Source organism: Budorcas taxicolor, chromosome 6 (genome assembly GCF_023091745.1).
Source record: "Budorcas taxicolor isolate Tak-1 chromosome 6, Takin1.1, whole genome shotgun sequence".
In the NCBI taxonomy this organism is placed as follows: Eukaryota; Metazoa; Chordata; class Mammalia; order Artiodactyla; family Bovidae; genus Budorcas; species Budorcas taxicolor.
The window spans coordinates 22,837,630-22,857,107 of record NC_068915.1 but is presented as its reverse complement, the minus strand read 5'-3'; the positions used below and the strand labels follow the sequence as shown (position 1 = coordinate 22,857,107).

The 19,478-nt window shown below is 41.3% G+C and overlaps 1 protein-coding gene across 1 annotated transcript in view; it reads right to left on the bottom strand.

Moving 5' to 3' along the window:
* Positions 1–18,679, bottom strand: part of SLC39A8 (solute carrier family 39 member 8) — an 80,131-nt gene extending 61,452 nt beyond the window's left edge. Inside the window, exon 1 of the mRNA XM_052642187.1 lies at positions 18,461–18,679. Within this exon, the coding sequence (XP_052498147.1) occupies positions 18,461–18,679 (219 nt within the window). The remainder of the gene's footprint in view (positions 1–18,460) is intronic.
* Positions 18,680–19,478: the final 799 nt, after the last annotated feature.

Below are 19,478 nucleotides of genomic sequence, written 5' to 3'. Positions count from 1 at the left end.
CCCTGGGGAAGATGCCCTGAAGAAGGAAATGGCAATCCTTTCCAGCACTCTTGCCTGGAGAACCCCATGGACAGAGCAGCCTGGTGGGCTACAGTCCATGGATCAGCAAAGAGTCAGACACGATTGAGTGACTAACACTGTCACTTTTCACTTCAAGGGGAAAAAACAGATTACTACAAAACAATGTGTATAAAATGATACCACTGCAAAAAAAATAATAATAATAGTAATACCACTGCTATAAACCAAGTTAAATAAAATCCAGAGATACATGCCTCAAAATGTTAACATTTTTTATCTCTGGGTGCTGAAATTATGGGCGATTTTTTTGTTTTTCCTTTCTGCTTCTCTATGTTTGCCAACGTTTTAGACAACATGCACGTATTCCAATTTCAATGAGGAAAATAAAGTCAAATCATTGGGGTTTTTTAATCTTTTTCCAGATTCCTCCAAATACAGTTAAGACATGCTGATATTTTTTCCTTTCTTTCTTTTAATTTTTACTAAAGCAAAAGAAATTTTAAAAGCTTTGATACACTCTTTAAAAGAGGCTTACAAAATTTTCTGACTTGACCACGGCTACCTACAAGTTTCTCAGCCATGCCCCACTCTCCATGGAGTTTCTCAAGGTTCTCTCACCTAAAAGCCCAGTGTAGTGTCAGAGCACAAATAACCTGGATTCTTGACTTTCTAATCCTGACCTGCCTCCAGGGGTAAGGAGGTGGTTCCCTAGGCCTCCTCCTGTTTGTTGTTAGGAATAAAAGGTCTTTTCAGTTCAGTTCAGCTCAGTTCAGTTGCTCAGTCATGTCCAACTCTTTGCGACCCCCTGGACTATTGCATGCCAGGCCTCCCTGTCCATCACCAACTCCCAGAGTTCACTCAAACTCATGTCCACTGAGTCAGTGATGCCATCCAACCATCTCATCCTCTGTCGTCCCCTTCTCCTCCCACCTTCAATCTTTCCCCGCATCAGGGTCTTTTCCAGTGACTCAATTCTTCGCATGAAGTGGCCAAAGTATTAGAGTTTCAGCTTCAGCATCAGTCCTTCCAATGAATATTCAGGACTGATTTCCTTTAGGATGAACTGGTTTGATCTTCTTGCAGCCCAAGGGACTCTCAAGAGTCTTCTCTAACACCACAGTTGAAAAGGATCAATTCTTTAGCACTCAACTCTCACATCCATACATGACCACTGGAAAAACCACAGCTTTGACTAGACGGAGCTTTGTTGGCAAAGTAATTAATGTCTCTGCTTTTTAATATGCTGTCTAGGTTGGTCATAACTTTTCTTCCAAAGAGCAAGCATCTTTTAATTTCATGGCTGCAGTCACCATTTGCAGTGATTTTGGAGCCCCAAAAAATAAAGTCAGCCACTGTTTCCACTGTTTCCCCATCTATTTGCCACAAAGTAATGAGACCAGATGCCATCATCTTAGTTTTCTGAATGCTGAGCTTTAAGTCAACTTTTTCACTCTCTTCTTTGACTTTCATCAAGAGGCTCTTTAGTTCTCCTTCACTTTCTGCCATAAGGGTGGTGTCATCTGCATATCTGAGGTTATTGATATTTCTCCCATCAATCTTGATATATTAAATAAATATTTAATTTTTCTTAACATTAACTTCTATGATGGCAAATATCAATAGCTATAAACTACACATACTTTAGTATATTGGCGTCTTCATGAATTTTTAAGACCATAAAGGATCCTGAGACCAAACGTTTTGGTCTTGGGCATAAGAACAACAGACAGGCCTTTACATGCCACTTAACTGACAAGTTGGGAATTTCAAACCAATCTTACTCCATCAGTCTCTTATCCTGTTTATCTTTACCCCTCTCCCACACACAAGACTATCTCTACTGAAATGTTGGCATTATCACTCTTCTGCTCAAACTAAGCCCCTTCATACACACCAAAACCAACCAAACAAACACTTTTCCTTCTGCCAAGAGTCTAAAGAGCTAAGACTGAAGAATTATCTGTCTCCAACCTTCCTTGCTCCCTTTGCCCTCCTCCAAAAGCATACTTAAACTCTCTGTTTTAACCAAGCAGTTCTAATGTCATGCGTCTCACTTTCACTGTGACTTTGCCTGCCCTAAGATCCCTACTTAGAATTCTGAGATACCTGCTCTCAAAGGATCCAGCTTCTAGCTGTTCTACATTCGACCCCCCCACTGCCTCTGCTTAACATCTCTATGCTCTCCAGACTCCTCCACTCATAGAATTTACACCTTCAGTGCTTATTGCGTGCTTCCTTGTATTACCATCTGTTCATGAAAATGAATATCTCTTTAATAAGATCATGAACATCTAGAGAGGACGGATGTGTTATTTCTTATCTTCCTCAACTTCTAGCAAAGCTTCAGACACAGAAGACACTCAGCTTGTAACAATCACTGACATGATAGACTAAGAAAGTGAAGTGAATGAAAGATCAGAGACTAATACATAGTGTCTGAATATTAATTCTGAGAAATACAAAGTGATAACCTGAGACATTTACCAGGAATTCTGAAGACTTAGATTTTTCTAGACATAAGTTGCTTTGCTCATTCTTTGAAACTTTCCCAGCATCATCTCCGTAGGGACTTGATAACCACAAGTAAACTAATATTGACACCAGAGTTTATAGGTTGTCCTAAAAATTATAGCTATGGGCTATGGAGAAAATCTGAGTCTAAATTATGACCCAAAAACTCTAGAAATTTTGAAAATTGGAAGGAATAAAGACTTTATTATTTCCTTCTACTGATACGGCACATGAGTGAATTTTAACCTAGTTTCTTTTCTACTATTTTTTATCAATTTGTCTGCATCAAATAAATGGATTGCTGGTTTATGTTTAACTAAATGAGACATCTAGGTTGACTGAAATAATTTTAAAAACTATATTGGCAGAAAATTTATTGTAAAAAGCTGAAGTTATCCATTCATTTAATAAATATTACCTGAATACCAACTATATGCTAGACATTATGGTTGTTACTAGGTTATGCTAGTAACTAGGTTAGATATCAATAACCTCATATACACAGATGACACTACCCATATGGCAGAAAGTGAAGAGGAACCGAAAAGCCTCTTGATGAAAGTGAAAGACAGTGAAAAAGCTAGCTTAAAATTCAACCTTCAAAAACTAAAATCATGGCATCCGGTCCCATCACTTCTTGGCAAATAGATGGGGAAACAATGGAAACAGTGATAGATTATATTTTCCTGGGCTCCAAAATCACTGCACATGGTGACTGCAGCCATGAAATTAAAAGACGCTTGCTCATTGGAAGAAAATTTATGGCCAACCTAGACAGCATATTAAAAAGCAGAGACATTACTTGCCAACAAAGGTCTGTCTAGCCAAGGATATGGTTTTTCCAGTAGTCATGTATGGATGTGAGAGCTGGACTATCAAGAAAGCTGAGTGCTGAAGAACTGATGCTTTTGAACTGTGGTGTTGGGGAAGACTCTTGAGAGTCCCTTGGGCTGCAAGAAGATCAAACCAGTCCATCCTAAAGGAAATCAGTCCTGAATATTCATTGGAAGGACTGATGCTGAAGCTGAAGCTCCAATGCTTTGACCACCTGATGCAAAGAACTGACTCACTGGAAAAGACCCCTATGCTGGGAAAGATTGAAGGGTCCCAGAAGGGGATGACAGAGGATGAGATGGTTGGATGGCATCACCGACTCTATGGACATGAGTTTGAGCAAGCTCTGGGAGTCAATGATGGACAGGGAAGCCTGGCGTGTTATAGTCCAAAGAGGTCGCAAAGAGTTGGACATGAATGAGCGACTGAACTGAACTGAACTGATGCTAATTACAGGAATACAGAAAGTAACTGAAGGATTTCCCTGGCAGTCAAATGGTTAAGACTTCACCTTCCAATGCAGGGGGTGCAGGGCCAGTCGATGGGAGGAGCTAAGACCCCACATCCTTGCAGCCAAAAAAAAAAAAAATGACATAAAGAAGAAGCAGTGTTGCAACGAATTCAATAAAGACTTTAAAATTGGTCCACATCAACAACAACAACAAAATCTTTTAAAAAAAGAAAATGACTGAGATAAACCCAGTCCCCAGCCTCACAATAGATCTCAAAAACTAGTACAGGTTCAGATTTTAAAAATAGTAATAAGTTATTACTGTATGGCCTGATAAGTATTAAGGTAGATCTATTTGTGAGAAGGAGACAGAATAACTAACCTCCCCTAAAGTAACAGGACTGTCCAAGTCTTCCTGGAGAAAACAACATCTAAGATGAGATGTGAAGAAAAAAGAAATAAGGTTGGAGACATACAAGAGGTAAGTGTAGGTACTATAGGGCCTTAAATATCAGGCAAGGAGCTTAGATTTATTCTTACAGTAATTATAAGCCATCTAAGGATGGTGAAATGATCCAATCTGCATACTTGAGATATAAATCTGGTAGCAATATGAAAGATAGGACATGGCGCAGCACGGAACGCAGTGGGCAGCAGCCTGCCGGGCACAAACACAATGCAAGATACAGTATCTAATTTCATCTCACAACAATCCCATTAAGCAGGTAAAACTCTTCTCTTTATACAAAAGAGCACACTGGAATTTAGAGATATTAAATAAGCAATGTTTAAGTTACTGTGACAGGACTTATGTGCATTTAACATGGGAAGTAGGGAGAGAGAGGCATCAAGAATAACATCCAGTTTTTTCATCTTAGTCAGTGGAGTGGACGGTGGTGCTGATCACTGAGACGGATTACCAGAAGGTGTGGGTGGAGAAAGGATGGAGTTGATGAGTTCCATTTGGGACAGGTTTAGACCTGCTGAGTTGGGGAGGGGAGAGAGTTAGATATTAATTGGCAACAGGATGTACAAGCTGAACATCAAGAGAGAAATGTGGACCAAGCCAACCTATGCAAAAAGCATCCACAGAGAGGTGATAACTGCAGCCAGAGGAGCGACTGAGGTTGCCCAGAGGAGTGTGCAAAAGCAAAAGGAAGAGGCCTTGCGACAGAGCCCTGAGGTACATCAATATTTAAAGGATGAGCAGATGACATAAACTGAAAAGAAACAGCCAAAGAGGTAAAACATTCAAACCAAGGAAGGCACAGCTGCGGGCAAGGAGAGTGTGGGTTTCAAGGAGGAAGTGTTCAACATCATCAACATTAACAGAGGTAAAGCCTGAGACCCTCCCATTGTATTTAGTAATAAGACATTCTGGGTGACATCCTTTAGAGCAATTTTAAGCAAGTGTTGGGGAAGCAGCCTACAATGTGCTGAGGAGTGTCTGGAAGGTAAGAAAATGGAGTAGGCTCCCTATATTACCACTGCCCAAGTTACATATAGAAACTAAGGCACGAGGACCATGGGATATTCAGGGGATTTATAGCATAAGAGCCACACTACAGCAACACCTGCCTAAAACCAGAACAATGGAGAAGAACTGAGGATTCAAAATTGGCGCCTCTGTTCTCCCAGACAAATCTGGGCACGTGGCAATGTCTACCAGATGACTTATTTGTGCCTCAGTTTCTGGGGAAACTGCTATGTTCTAATTCTTTCACAATACTGCTTGGAATATCAAATGTCAATGATCACGAAATAATATTCAAAGGTCAGGTTGAAAAATAGCTTGTGAAGGAATTAACAATCACGTTTTAGCACTAGACCTGACTACTGCAAGCAGTTCAGCAGGGGAAAACAATAATAATAATATTTTTCTTGCTTTACTGAAAAAAAAAAAAAAATCACACTGTTTCCAGTGGCTTCAAAAAACCGGCATCAGTTCTACCTTGACACCTAGGTACTTGGATAATATATGAGGCACTAAGGATTTTGGAAAACAAACCTGGATTATACTCTTCCGTATCAGAAGCAACAGTGGAGAGAGCATGGGTTTTGAAGTTGAGTCACTCTGGAGTGGAATCCTCACTCTGCCATTTCTGAACTGTGAGGCTGAGGGAGGTGTCTCAGCGAGACTGGGTTTCTTTATGGAATACCTAGAGTACTTACCTGGTGAGATTAAGAGGCTTATTGGGACAGTACATAAGAAGGTATAATGCCTGACACATGACAAGTACTCCGTAAGTGTTAACTACCTCTACTACCAGGACTTGCTTCCTCTGCTAGAGTGAAGGCCCTAACTGAACATTTACTTAAATGGCATTCATCCCAAGATTAGAGACTTTCTAGTCCAGTGTCTAGACTTTCTCACTAATATGTGTAAGAAAAGTAACCAAAGGATATACCTGAATTCTGAGATCCTTTTTCCTAAAGAAAACTGCAGAGCATCATGATTTGCTACTCAAACTCAAGTACCTGATATCATCAATAGGATGCCTCCCTTAATAGAAGGGTCCATGTGTTTTCTAGCATATATGTTCAATAGTCATTTATAGCGGGGTGTGTGACCCAAATCAGAATCACACTCCTAATTTTACCTCTCCTTTGAAGTTTGGCCTAACTTCTCTTTCCCTGTCCCTGAAGAGAAATGTCCCGCACTTATCACTGTGAGACCACAATGGCTCCTATTCTCTTACCTACTTTCCAACTGAAAAGGTCAACTGAGTCTGGAGAACCCCGGATACTTCTGGCTTGCAAAACCCATATGGAGGTCTTGAACTTAAAAACACAATTACATCCATTTCTACAAGTATAACGTGGACTTCCAATCATTCACATTTCAGTACTGATGTAAACTTTGGACAAAAATTATAAAACAAAAATTACAAAAATAAATTATAAAACCCCTAAATAAAGCCTCTGAAGCCCCCTGGAAAAGAGGGAATGTTTACAATTTCAATGTCTATTGAAATACTCAAATTATGTCATTAGTCTCTAATGTTTACAGTTTCAGGAGTTTATTACCACTGTTTGATGACAAGGAAGACGAGGCAAATAGTAAAGTCTTTCTCAAGAGGAGAATCACCATGGAAACTAACACCAAATTCACTGGACTGATGTAGTTCTCACTGAACTTTTTATTTCATTAATCCCTGCCCTCTTCTTATAGCAGTGCTTTCTTCTAAGTTGACTGATCCTAAGGTGCCCCGGCCTCCAGTGAAAGACAATTTTGTTAAAGATAGTTCAGTTCAGTTCAGTCGCTCACTCGTGTCCAACTCTTTGCAACCCCATGAATTGCAGCATGCCAGGCCTCCCTGTCCATCACCATCTCCCAGAGCCGGAGTTCACTCAAACTCACGTCCATCGAGTTGGTGATGCCATCCAGCCATCTCATCCTCTGCCCTCCCCTTCTTCTCCTGCCCCTAATCCCTCCCAGCATCAGAGTCGTTTCCAATGAGTCAACTCTTCGCATGAGGTGGCCAAAGTACTGGAGTTTCAGCTTTAGCATCATTCCTTCCAAAGAACACCCAGGACTGATCTCCTTTAGGATGGACTGGTTGGATCTCCTTGCAGTCCAAGGGACTCTCAAGAGTCTTCTCCAACACCACAGTTCAAAACCATCAATTCTTCAATGCTCAGCTTTCTTCACAGTCCAACTCTCACATCCATACATGATCCCTAGAAAAACCACAGCCCTGACTAGATGGACCTTTGTTGGCAAAGTAATGTCTCTGCTTTTGAATATGCTGTCTAGGTTGGTCATAACTTTCCTTCCAAGGAGTAAGCATCTTTTAATTTCATGGCTGTAATCACCATCTGCAGTGATTCTGGAGCCCCCAAAAATAAAGTCTGACACTGTTTCCACTGTTTCCCCATCTATTTCTAATGAAGTGTTGGGACCAGATGCCATGATCTTCGTTTTCTGAATGTTGAGCTTTAAGCCAACTTTTTCACTCTCCGCTTTCACTTTCATCAAGAGGCTTTTTAGTTCCTCTTCACTTTCTGCCATAAGGGTGGTGTCATCTGCATATCTGAGGTTATTGATATTTCTTCCGGTAATCTTGATTCCAGCTTGTGCTTCTTCCAGCCCAGTGTTTCTCATGATGTGCTCTGCATATAAGTTAAATAAGCAGGGTGACAATATACAGCCTTGACATACTCTTTCTCCTACTTGCAACCAGTCTTGTTCCATGTCCAGTTCTAACTGTTGCTTCCTGACCTGCAAATAGGTTTCGCAAGAGGCAGGTCAGGTGGTCTGGTATTCCCATCTCTTTCAGAATTTTCCACAGTTTCTTGTGATCCACATAGTCAAAGGCTTTGGCATAGTCAATAAAGCAGAAATAGATGTTTTTCTGGAACTCTCTTGCTTTTTCCATGATCCAGCGGATGTTGGCAATTGGATCTCTGGTTCCTCTGCCTTTTCGAAAACCAGCTTGAACATCTGGAAGTTCACGGTTCACGTATTGCTGAAGCCTGGCTTGGAGAAGATTGAGCATTACTTTACTAGCGTGTGAGATGAATGCAATTGTGCGGTCGTTTGAGCATTCTTTGGCATTGCCTTTCTTTGGCGTTGGAATGAAAACTGACCTTTTCCAGTCCTGCAGCCACTGCTGAGTTTTCCAAATTTGCTGGCATATTGAGTGTAGCACTTTCACAGCATCATCTTTAAGCTATTAAAAAGCCTAACATAGTAACATAGTATATCAACTAACATAGTATTATAATGAAAATAACTATACATTGAGCACATAATTTGAGCCAGGCTAAGTATTTCACATGCATTGTCTTTTTACTTGCTATTTGAAGTAATACAGGAAAATACAGCTTCTTTATTTGATTTACTACACATAATACACTAAATATAGAAGTGCCTAAAATATCATGAATGCTCAGTAATTATTATTATTGTTCGTATATCTTAGTTCACAACTACCCTATTATAAGTTTTCATTCTTTCAGGTCACAGATGTGAAAACTGAAGATTAACGAGGTTAAGTCACTTGGCTGTGATTCCCCAGCTAATAAGTGACAGAATTAGAATTTCAGCCCAGGCCTGGTTTAACTACCAAGACTAAATTGTTAACCATTTTGTTGTACTCTATTCTATAGTTAGAGACCTAAGAAACCCACTGAATGTATCGATGACAAGTGTATTATTTTTGAACTAGGTTCACAGAAATAAAGCCTTAGAGGCCTTATCAAGGTTTGCCTGAGTTTTTTACTCTATTCAGTTAAGTATAAATAAAGTAAGGTACTAAATATTTGGACTTGGAAGGCATAATACTACTTTTCAGGTTAACACCTTTGATCTAGAATTCACAGATTTTTGTTTTTGTTCTCCTTAAACCTCAGGCCAAGAAAAACAACAGAGGATCTTTGGAAGGATATGAAAACCAAATTAAACAAGGCTCCATTCTGAAGATTTTCTATGTTCCGAAATTCCATCATCACAAAGGTAATTCAGTGATAGTTTCATTTCTTTATAAAATAAATCTCAAGACTCGGCAAATCCATTTGGCTCCTGAGACAGACACTGGGAACAGTTGGAGAATAAATTAGTTTCAATATTCAATTACAAACAAGAATCTACCATCACCTGGAACTGGAGATGGGAACACTGTCTGAAACCTACAAGTTTCTTAGGTTTTATAGAGTTTAGTAACAATCTTTTTTTTTTTAACAAATTGCATTGTAAATGATCCTAATATTAACTGTGCGCACTTAGTAATATGGACAGTCCCTTGAGGAAATGCCACTCTGAATCCAAGTAACTGGCAAACTCTTATTACCAACCGCATTAGACTAACCCTCACTGCAAGTTGCTTTGCTTTTCCCTAAGAAACGTCAATCCTTCTTAACTTCAGGCCTATTTCCCATGCCTATTTATATTCCTATTTTCTCCCCCAACCCCATTGATTGTTGTCGTTCAGTTGCTTACTCGTGTCTGACTCTTTACGACCCCATGGATTGCAGCACGCCAGCCTTTCCTGTTCTTCACAATCTCCTGGAGTTTGCTCAAACTCATATCCATTGAGTCAGTGATGCCATCCAACCATCTCATCCTCTGTCGTCCCCTTCTCCTGCCTTCAATCTTTTCTGGCAGCAGGGTCTTTTCCAGTGAGTCTGCTTTCTGCATCAGGTGGCCAAAGCATTGGAGTTTCAGCTTCAGCATCAGTCCTTCCAATGAATATTCAAGGTTGATTTCCTTTAGTATTGACTGGTTTGATATCCTTGCTGTCCAAGGGACTCTTTCAAGAGTCTTCTTCCTCAAGCCCCTACTACCAGCAAAAGAAATAGAACCTCGAGGATTCAAATGTATACTGAATGTAAAGAAAAAATTCTTAAGCTGCAGTCATAGTTGAAAAGCCATGGGTTTTTATGATGGGGAAATGAAGACTTTGCCCCTCAACATTTCCCAAGGTGGGCATCCTCAAGAAACAGAAATATGGTGTGAACCATGGAAAGCACAAAAACTCAAAATCTCCCACTCAGCTACTCCACTTTGAACATCTCTAAAGGGAGATGAAGATCTACCTCATTAAGGGGGAAAGTTTACTAGCCCTCTCTTCATAACTGTGTTAGAGTTCAAACTCTCACCTTAGCGGCAACGAGAGTCCAAGAGTTAGGAATTCTGTTAAAATACTCTGCTCTTCCCTCATTGCTTCAACTCATTCCCTAGCACGGACGCACCATCCTCTTTCTCCAGTATTATGCAGTCAGCAACACAGCTGCTCCACAAGCATGAAAAAGGAGGACTTGCAGGATTAAGAGGAGCAAACTACAATGTATAATATGTTATCAGGATGTATTGTACAATGTATGGAACATAACCAATATTTTATAACTATAAATGAAGTATAATTTTTAAAAGCTGTGAATCACTATATTGTACACCAGTAACATATAGCATTGTACATCAATAAAAAAAGAAAAAAGATGATTAATTAATAAGCATAAAAAAGAAATATCTGCCAGAGAGAATATGGCACAATTTTTTTTAAAAAAGAACATATACTCTAAACTGCCAGAAGAGAGAGTAAATTCATTGGTAGAATTCTTCTGGAGTAAAAGTGAGAACAAGACTGAAAAAATTAACACTAGACATGAGTATTCCTCCCATACCCACAGTCTATCCACAGAAGAAAGAAGTTGATTAATATGCTGTTCTCCAGGAAAACTTTGAAACTCAGAATAAGGAGAACTATTATTGCCAAAATATTTTCTCCAAGAAAAATTCAACATATAAGAAAGAAATAAAATAAATTTTCCTTCTATTAGAGAATTTTCCTTCTATTAGGAACCCACTGGAAAATCCATCTTGTGATTAATAGCACAGACATTTTGTACTAGCGGATGTTCATCAAATAAGTATTTTAAAAGCCAAACCAAACAAGCAAAATTCTCCAAAAAAAAAGAGAACTGACTGAGTAGTAACTCCTTCACGAGGTGTTTCCCAAAAGGCTCCCTCACTCTTTTCAGCAATTAGAGCATGCTACCAAAAGTGTTCATTTGGCAATTAATCACACACAGTCTTGTGATATGCTTGGTAATATTTCTTTCAGTGATTATTTAACTACTGCAGTTTTGCCTTACATATTCCCCACAACTTCCCACCTATTTCTTAGATTAAAAGCTCTCTGAGGACAAGGACCCATCATCATCATTATAATTTTTTTGCCCTTAAAGTGACTAAGCAATATAGCTAGATAAGTAATTGATGGTTAGACCAAAATCTGAGGTAACAGTTGCCCTGGCTAGAGACAGTATGATTTTCTAAAGTAAAATTCAAAAAACCCACTATTTTATGTGTTGTCAACTACAAACTGACACTTGCCAAGGGCATTGCCAGCGGCTGAACAACAAGGACTTTTGCCACCTGCATCTGCAGAGGTTGAACCCTGCGCTGCTGCAGCTGCTGACCTTCAGCACCCCCTGAGGAAGCTCAGGCTGGAGTGGGGCACTCTGTGCTCCAGGCACTCTGCTGGAATATAGTCAAATATTTTCAGAAACTGATTTCATAAGCCAATCTTTGCATCTCCTCCTATCTAAAAAAGTACTAAATCCCTTCATGATGACATCAGCTCCTAATAACTAGCAGAAAACCTTTTGTAAAACGAGCGCATAATTGCATTGAACTCCTCCTTCACCAAAATATTATCTATTGACCTTCCCACACTGCCTCTTTGGAGCAGTCTCCCAGAACTAACTGAGGTGCTCTCTCCGTGGTTGCAGTCCTCATTTTGCTCCAAATAAAACTTAACTCGCAGCTCTCAAGTTGTACATCTTTTTTAGTCGACAGGATTTAGGATTGTCTGCGGTTCTACCACTTACTGTTTGATTTTCGTTGAGTTACATAGTCTCTCGGAACCACATATTTCTCCTGTGTAAAGTTAATAATGGTATCGTTATCATAGGATTGTTGTGATCTTGAAATGTGTTAATACAAATAAATTGGTTAGGAGTATGTCATACAGAAAAAGAAAAAAAAAACCAATAAATCCTTAGATATAATTATTTATGTTATGTACACAAGAGTCTGTGTGACTCCTAGGGTAGTGGGTAAACATGCAAATTTGGGAGTTAGATATGGAAAGAATGAAGGATATTTCCTCATATGGATTACCATCATCCCTGGCAAGGGAGCAAACTAAAGCTCTTGACATCATGGTCAAGTGAGCTATGAATGTCTCTCACTTTCTCAAAACCTTTTGGAAACAATGATCACACGGTACACAGTCAAGTTAAATAGAATGATATAATAAATCAGAGTAAATCCATTGTCTTAAAGGAAAAGACACCAAAGACGTAAGTACAACCACACCCTTCCATCCTGCCATTCCAAACAGTTTTTCACCTGAAAGTCATTCCTAGGACATTGATCCCATCATTTTTCAGAACATAAAAGAAAGAAAGAAAAAAAAGGGCAACAACAGATGCTTTCTCTCATTCATCTACAATTGGTGCTTCCCAGCATGTCCTTCATCTAATGCACTGTTACCCGCTCGCATACCAGGAAAAAGTACAATAAATGACAACAAGTTATGCATACAGCATGCATGTAATAACCACACACACACTCCTGTGTTTGCTACAAACCACCAGCCTGTCCCCACTGAAATAAGCCAACAGTTACCTCCCTGTCTCTTCCTCTGGCATCCTTGGGCCATAAATTAATGAAAGGAAAGGTCTAATAATAGTTGCATGACCAGTACAGACAAAAGGCTGCAGTAGAAAATAACTGTCGTTGGGACTTTTTTCCTACTCCTCAGTCATGGCTGTTCTCCTAAGAGAAGGCAGAGCCTTTATGCTACCTCCTGACGGCCTCTCCAGGTTCAAGCGATCATTACAGCTCCTACAAACCACTGCAGTTTCCTCCTTAGCTCCTGTCTCGACCCACTCTGACACATTCCACACATTCATGCAGAAGAATTTTCTAAAAACACAAGTCCGATCCCATTCCACTTTTGTTTAAAATTCTTTAATCAAATATATCATTCTATTATACATTATAGTCATACGTGCACTATGTCATACATCTACCTAGAAACTAGCTCACTAGGCTCCCCCATCCCTGGGCTTCTCCAGGCAAGAACACTGGAGTGGGTTGCCATTTCCTTCTCCAATGCATGAGAGTGAAAAGTCAAAGTGAAGTCGTTCAGTCGTGCCAGACTCTTAGCGACCCCAGGCACTGCAGCCCACCAGGCTCCTCCGTCCATGGGATTTTCTAGGCAAGAGTGCTGGAGTGGGGTGCCATTGCCTTCTCCGGCAGGCTCAAACTGCCTTACTCATATTAAGCAATCTTCACTCATTCATTCAAAAATATATATAATGGGAAATTCCATGGCGGTCCAGTGTTTAGGACATGGAGCTTTCACTGCTGAGGGCCCAGGTTCAATCCCTGGTTAGGGAACTAAGACCCCACCTGGCTCAGCTAAAAAAAAAATAGGTATATATATATATATATAATATACATATATATTATATATATATATAAAAAAATATATATATACACATATAATGAATATGTGTTGTGTACCAGGCATTACACTAGCCTCTGAAGAGATGAGTCAGATCATTCCCTTCAATTTATTCAAAATCATATCAGAGGAGGGGAGGACATTCAACCATGTGAACAGAAAATTAAAATATATATAAATTATTTACATATTATACTACAATTTCAATATATGTTATGATTGCAGAGGTACCAATTAATATAGGGGCTTCTACTAAACCCCTGAAACAGGCTACAAAAGGCTTCTTGGAAGAAGTAATATCTAAACTGATACCTAAAACATAAGCAAATGTGTATGCAGAACCAGGAACTACTGGCAGTCTATGAAGACTGGAGTAGTAGCAAAGGACAAGACTTGGGAAATATACAAGAACCAGATCATAAAAAGACTTCAGCCACTTTTAAGTGTTCAAAGTTTGTCTTGAAGGTATTTAACTGAGCAGTATGGTTAGGTTTGTACTTTTAAAGACCACTCTAATTAGAGCATAGTAGTTATTCAAAATATTTCTACAACACATGAATAGCTGTCTCATCAGCATCATGAAAAAATTTCAAGAATTCAAAAAAAGAGAAATCGGCAAATCAACAGTGGCTGTGCAGTCCTAGAAATATTTTATGGAAGAGTGTAGCTGGGTTTTTAAAAGTGTAAGATTTCGAGAGGGTAATTCAAGGAAATGAAGGACAACCCAGCTGGGAACAGGAAAGGGTGCAAGGAAGATAATGAGGTCAAAAGTGCTTGAATAAAAATATATGGTGAAGTTGTAGAAGAGTAACTAGTTTAATGTAGGAAGTGCTAGGTCTGGGCAGGTTAGGTTGATATCTCAGGGTTAACCTTGCTGTGCAGAGCCTCAAATGCCAGACTCCAGATTTAGACTTCACCAGCCAAGAGAAATCATGGAGGAGAACTGAAAGAAGAGAGGCATACTCCAAGTATTGCTTTATGAAGATTGACTATGAATTGAAAGATGTTTTAAAACAACCTGTGAATGAAAAAAAAAAAAGATGCAGGAGCTATGCTGCAAGATTTGTATCAAATGAAAAACTGGTTAGGAGAGAGAAGCAAAAGTCAAAGGCAGAGAGATGGTGGGAAACAAAGGCTGCCTCAAAGGCCAACCTGCCACACCCACACCCACACCCCCATCACCCCCACTAACCCTCCCCAGGAGACTGATTTAAACAGAAACATTTCCTGCAGCTGAGTGTGATAATTTAGAAATGAGGGGTTTTGAAGGAGAAATAAAGAGAAAGACCACTTGGAGAATGAGAAAGGACTATCAGAACAAACAAAAGGTGGCACTGAGCCCATTCTTAAATCCCCTCAATTAATCACCCAGGGTATTCACTCAGTTTGGGCTTCCCTTTGTATTCTACACTTCTTAACCAAAAGGCCAAGAAGCTATCCCTTTGTATTCTGGAAACTCCCTCAGATAGAGCAGACCTACACTTTGTCTTAGGCCCCAGAGACCCATTTAGATAAAAGAGCTCCTTCCTCTCAATAGTTTGGCCTACTTCTTCTACCTGCTCTTTGTACCCTCAAAAACCATGAGAAGCAAAACAGTAAACTCAATCATTCTATTGTCTCCAGTTTGAACTCAGGTCACTTTGATCTCCCAGAGCAACAAGCTAATTTAATAGTACTTGCTGCTGCTGCTGCTAAGTCGCTTTAGTTGTGTCCGACTCTGTGCAACCCCATAGACGGCAGCCCGCCAGGCTCCGATGTCCCTGGGATTCTCCAGGCAAAAACACTGGAGTAGGGTTACCATTTCCTTCTCCAATGCATGAAAGTGAAACGTGAAAGTGAAGTCGCTCAGTCGTGTCTGACTTCGAGACCCCGTAGACTGTAGCCTACCACGCTCCTCCATCCATGGGATTTTCCAGGCAAGAGTACTGGAGTGGGGTGCCATTTTCTTCTCCTAATAGTATTTAGGGATACTGAAAAAATATTAGAAAACCGGAACTGTTTAAATTTTTAGCAGTCTGCAGAAAAACTGGCTTAAGCTCTCATCCAAAGGAACAATGTCATTTGTAAATAGACCTCATACAAGATTCAATAAATCCCTGGTCCAAAGAAATAAACTCTATCTTTTCAACTGTCTTCAAAGTCAGAAAATCATGTTTTTCCCATATATTATTATTCTACTTTGTTGCAGGTGAGGAAACTGAAGTTACCTTCTTTACGGTATGGAGATATTAACAGCCCTAAATTTTGCTCCAAACTGGATAGTCTCCTGCTGGAGCAGACGTAAATGACAGCAAATTAACAGATTCTTCTGGAATGGCATTTCATTTAACTGACCATTAACTGATGATGGTTGTTATCAGCAGAACTTTTTTAGAATATCAAACAGATGTTTGCTAGGTCTGATCAAGTGATAAATTTTCCTTGGCTTCCCTTTGTTTCCAAAGTAATTAGGGGCTTTTTCTCATCTCTTTTTGATGTCCACAGAGGCCATAATGAGTGTAGTTAAATATGCAAACAGAAGAATGAAAAACAAGGTGTCAACATACATCATGTTGTTGTATAATTTACCTATATTATAATTTACCTATTGAGGTACCTACTTACTCATAAACTGGGAATCATATTGCTAACAAACTTAAGCAACTTCCTAAATTATTTAGGTATATTTTCCACTGTCTTTGCCAAGGTGTGGCTCAGGGGTCTTTTGTCCCTTTATAATTCATCAACACCTCCAAACACTGCAAGATAAGGAGATAATTTAAGTCAAAACAATGTGTAGGCTACAGATATGCAGCTGCAAGTCAAGTCCCCAGGCATCTTTCCAAGCAGATGACCGACCACTCCTGCTCCTATCTAGAAATACTTTAGTCAGCTCAGCTGTTTCCCTTGATTGAAGAGGCTGCAACTAGATGGAAAATACCTATGAAGTTAGTTGTTAGCCTTATTTTCTAAAACACCAATATAATATGAAGTCATTTCAGCTTTTCCAATGTATCATTTCTTAGCCATTACATTCTGGCATGTAATGCCATGCAAGAATCGGATAGAGAGTTTACTAAAGAACTTGTATAAGAGGACCATAAAACCCTTCTAGATCAAAGGACATGCACTCTGATACCTCATGGCATCAGAATCTTATACTTCTTAGGTACTGCATGTTTTAATTGAGGTAAGATATTTCTAACAAAATGAATGCCAAACTATAAGGTTATCAACAAAAAATTTATCTGGTTAAAGGGGCCTCCCTGGTGGTAAAGAATCTGCCTGCAATGTGGGAGACCTAGGTTCGATCCCTGCGTGGGAAGATCCCCTGGAGAAGGGAAGGGCTACCCACTCCTGTATTTATTCTTGCCTGGAGAATCCCATGGACAGAGAAGCCTGGCGGGCTACAGTCCATAGGGTCACAAGACTCGGACACGACTTAGCAACTAAACCACCACCACCACCCACTCCAGTATTCTGGCCTGGAGAATTCCATGAACTGTATAGTCCATGGGGTCACAAAGACACGACTGAGCGACTTTCACTTCACTATCTGATTAATACTTCCCTAATCGTAATCGAAGGCCAGATACATTGGGAAACTCTAGATTATCAAGAGTAGAGTAACAGTATAACATTCCCAAACATTTTGGACCACAAAACTTTTTGTAACTCAAACTAACATCACCCAGAAGTGACAAACAGTACCGAAAGTACTGAATACTGCCATTCATCATCAGTTATCACTGGAACCACAGCAGAAGGGGGGGGGGGGGGGGGGGGTAGGGAACAATCAAAGCACTGAGTTAACAGGGTTTTAAAAAGGAGAGGGGATTTTTGGGAAGGATGCTAAAAGCACACTTTGCTTATTTCACAATTTTAAGAAATAATCATAAGCTATTTATTATGGAAATATCGAAGACTCTCTAATACCCTTTTTGAAGTTTACTGACAGGTATGGTCTTAACTGTGCCTAGGTAACTTAGGGTGATCCTTAAATCTTAGGAATTACCAAACGCCTAAACAATGCTGTGTATCTGTACTCAGATAGGTTTTGGTTTTTTTTTCTTTTTATTTGAATGAATGAATGAATATTAGAACCAAACCTTTGACCTGATAGATGAATAAAAACTATGGCTTTAAACCCAGTTCCATCACCAGTTGATGTGTGATCTTGGTCTCAGGGCCCCCTCGGCCTCCTGGTCTCTATACAATAAGCCCTTCAGCCCTAAGTGCCTCCTGTAACTTACAGGGGAAAGACAGAACTACATTATACCTTGCTAGCAGCTGTTACCCACCAAGCAGCTGTTAACGGGGCTGCCTGTAAGCCACTATCTCTGCCAGGAAGACTTCAGTACTCCATTCCTATCTCAAACGCATCTCTCAAGGTGCTTCCCGCACTCAACTACTTCATAAACTTGTGCATGAAATCTTATAACCACAAGCGTCCGACGGCTCAACTCATCAGGCATAAAACTGCAGTTTCTGGTTGCCTTGTCACCGCCAGCCCTTTGACCTCGGCTAGAAAGTCAGATTCAGTAAAAAAAAATCAGGACCCGCCTCACACTTGAGAGACAAAACCAAGTTCTTTCTCCTGCGCTCGTCCCCTTTAATCAACGTTCAAGTACAAATGGACGTCTCCGGACACCCCGGCGTTTGGGGAAGGGCGGCCCGGCCCTACCTGGTTGAAGTGCAGCTGTCCCGGCTCGGGGGCGCCCTCCACGGGGGCGGTTCCCAGCCGCTCCAACAGGCGCCCGAGCTGCGCCGCCGACAGGCTCCTGTTGGCGCCGAACACGCTCAGCACATCCTCGCTGAAGGCGAGCCCGGGCACCTCCGCCTCCCCTCCGAGGCCAGCGGCCGCCAACAGCAGGAGCCCAGCCACCGCTCGACCCGGGGCCATCCTGGCCGCGGTTGCCCCTCACGGGCCCAAAACGGACTGGAGCGCACAGGGACGTGCCGGGCGCAGCCGCGTCGGTGCCCAAGGACGCCGGTCAGGCGTCGGCGCCGGTCCGGGTCAGCGGTGGCGCGGGGCGCCCCTGGTCCTCCGGCGCCTTCGAAATAGCAGCAGCCCGCGACCTGCCGGGCATTGAAGTGGCGGTGCAGCCCGGGGGGTGGGAGCGATAGACAGAGCGGGCCCCCGGGCCTCCTGGAGAGCCTGAGATAAAAAGGACAAAGGGGGACAGAGATAAAGGCCACCTGGCTACCCGCCGGTCGGCCTCGGGGGCACTGCGAGGCCGGAGCCCTCGGACGCCCCGCCGGGCTTGGGGCCAACTGCTCCGGAGCGGAGTTTGCAGACATTCCAGGATTAGCTTGTAGTGTGATGCCACATGCTCCTTCCGGATCTAAAGCCCGTCACTTTTTAGGAAGAAAACTACAGTGGCTACAGAACCCCACCTCCCCTTCCTTTCTTTCTGATTAATTCCATCTGCAGACTTAGAAGGGGTGAGGCGTGCAGTCCCCGGGCAGCTGCAGGAAATGGCCCCTTCGGAGTCCCGGGGTTTGACCGTCTAAACGGGACCCTCCCTCTCCCAGATCTCCCAGATCTTTGGCAAGCAGAGAAGTAGGTGAGCTGACCTGCTAACCTCTCACCTCGCCTGCGTATTTCGGCGTCTGTTTTTGTCCACGTAAGTCAGTCCCTGTCTCTCACCTTCTTTCTTTCCTCCACACCCTCCCTCCCCCTCTCTCAAGACTATCCCTGG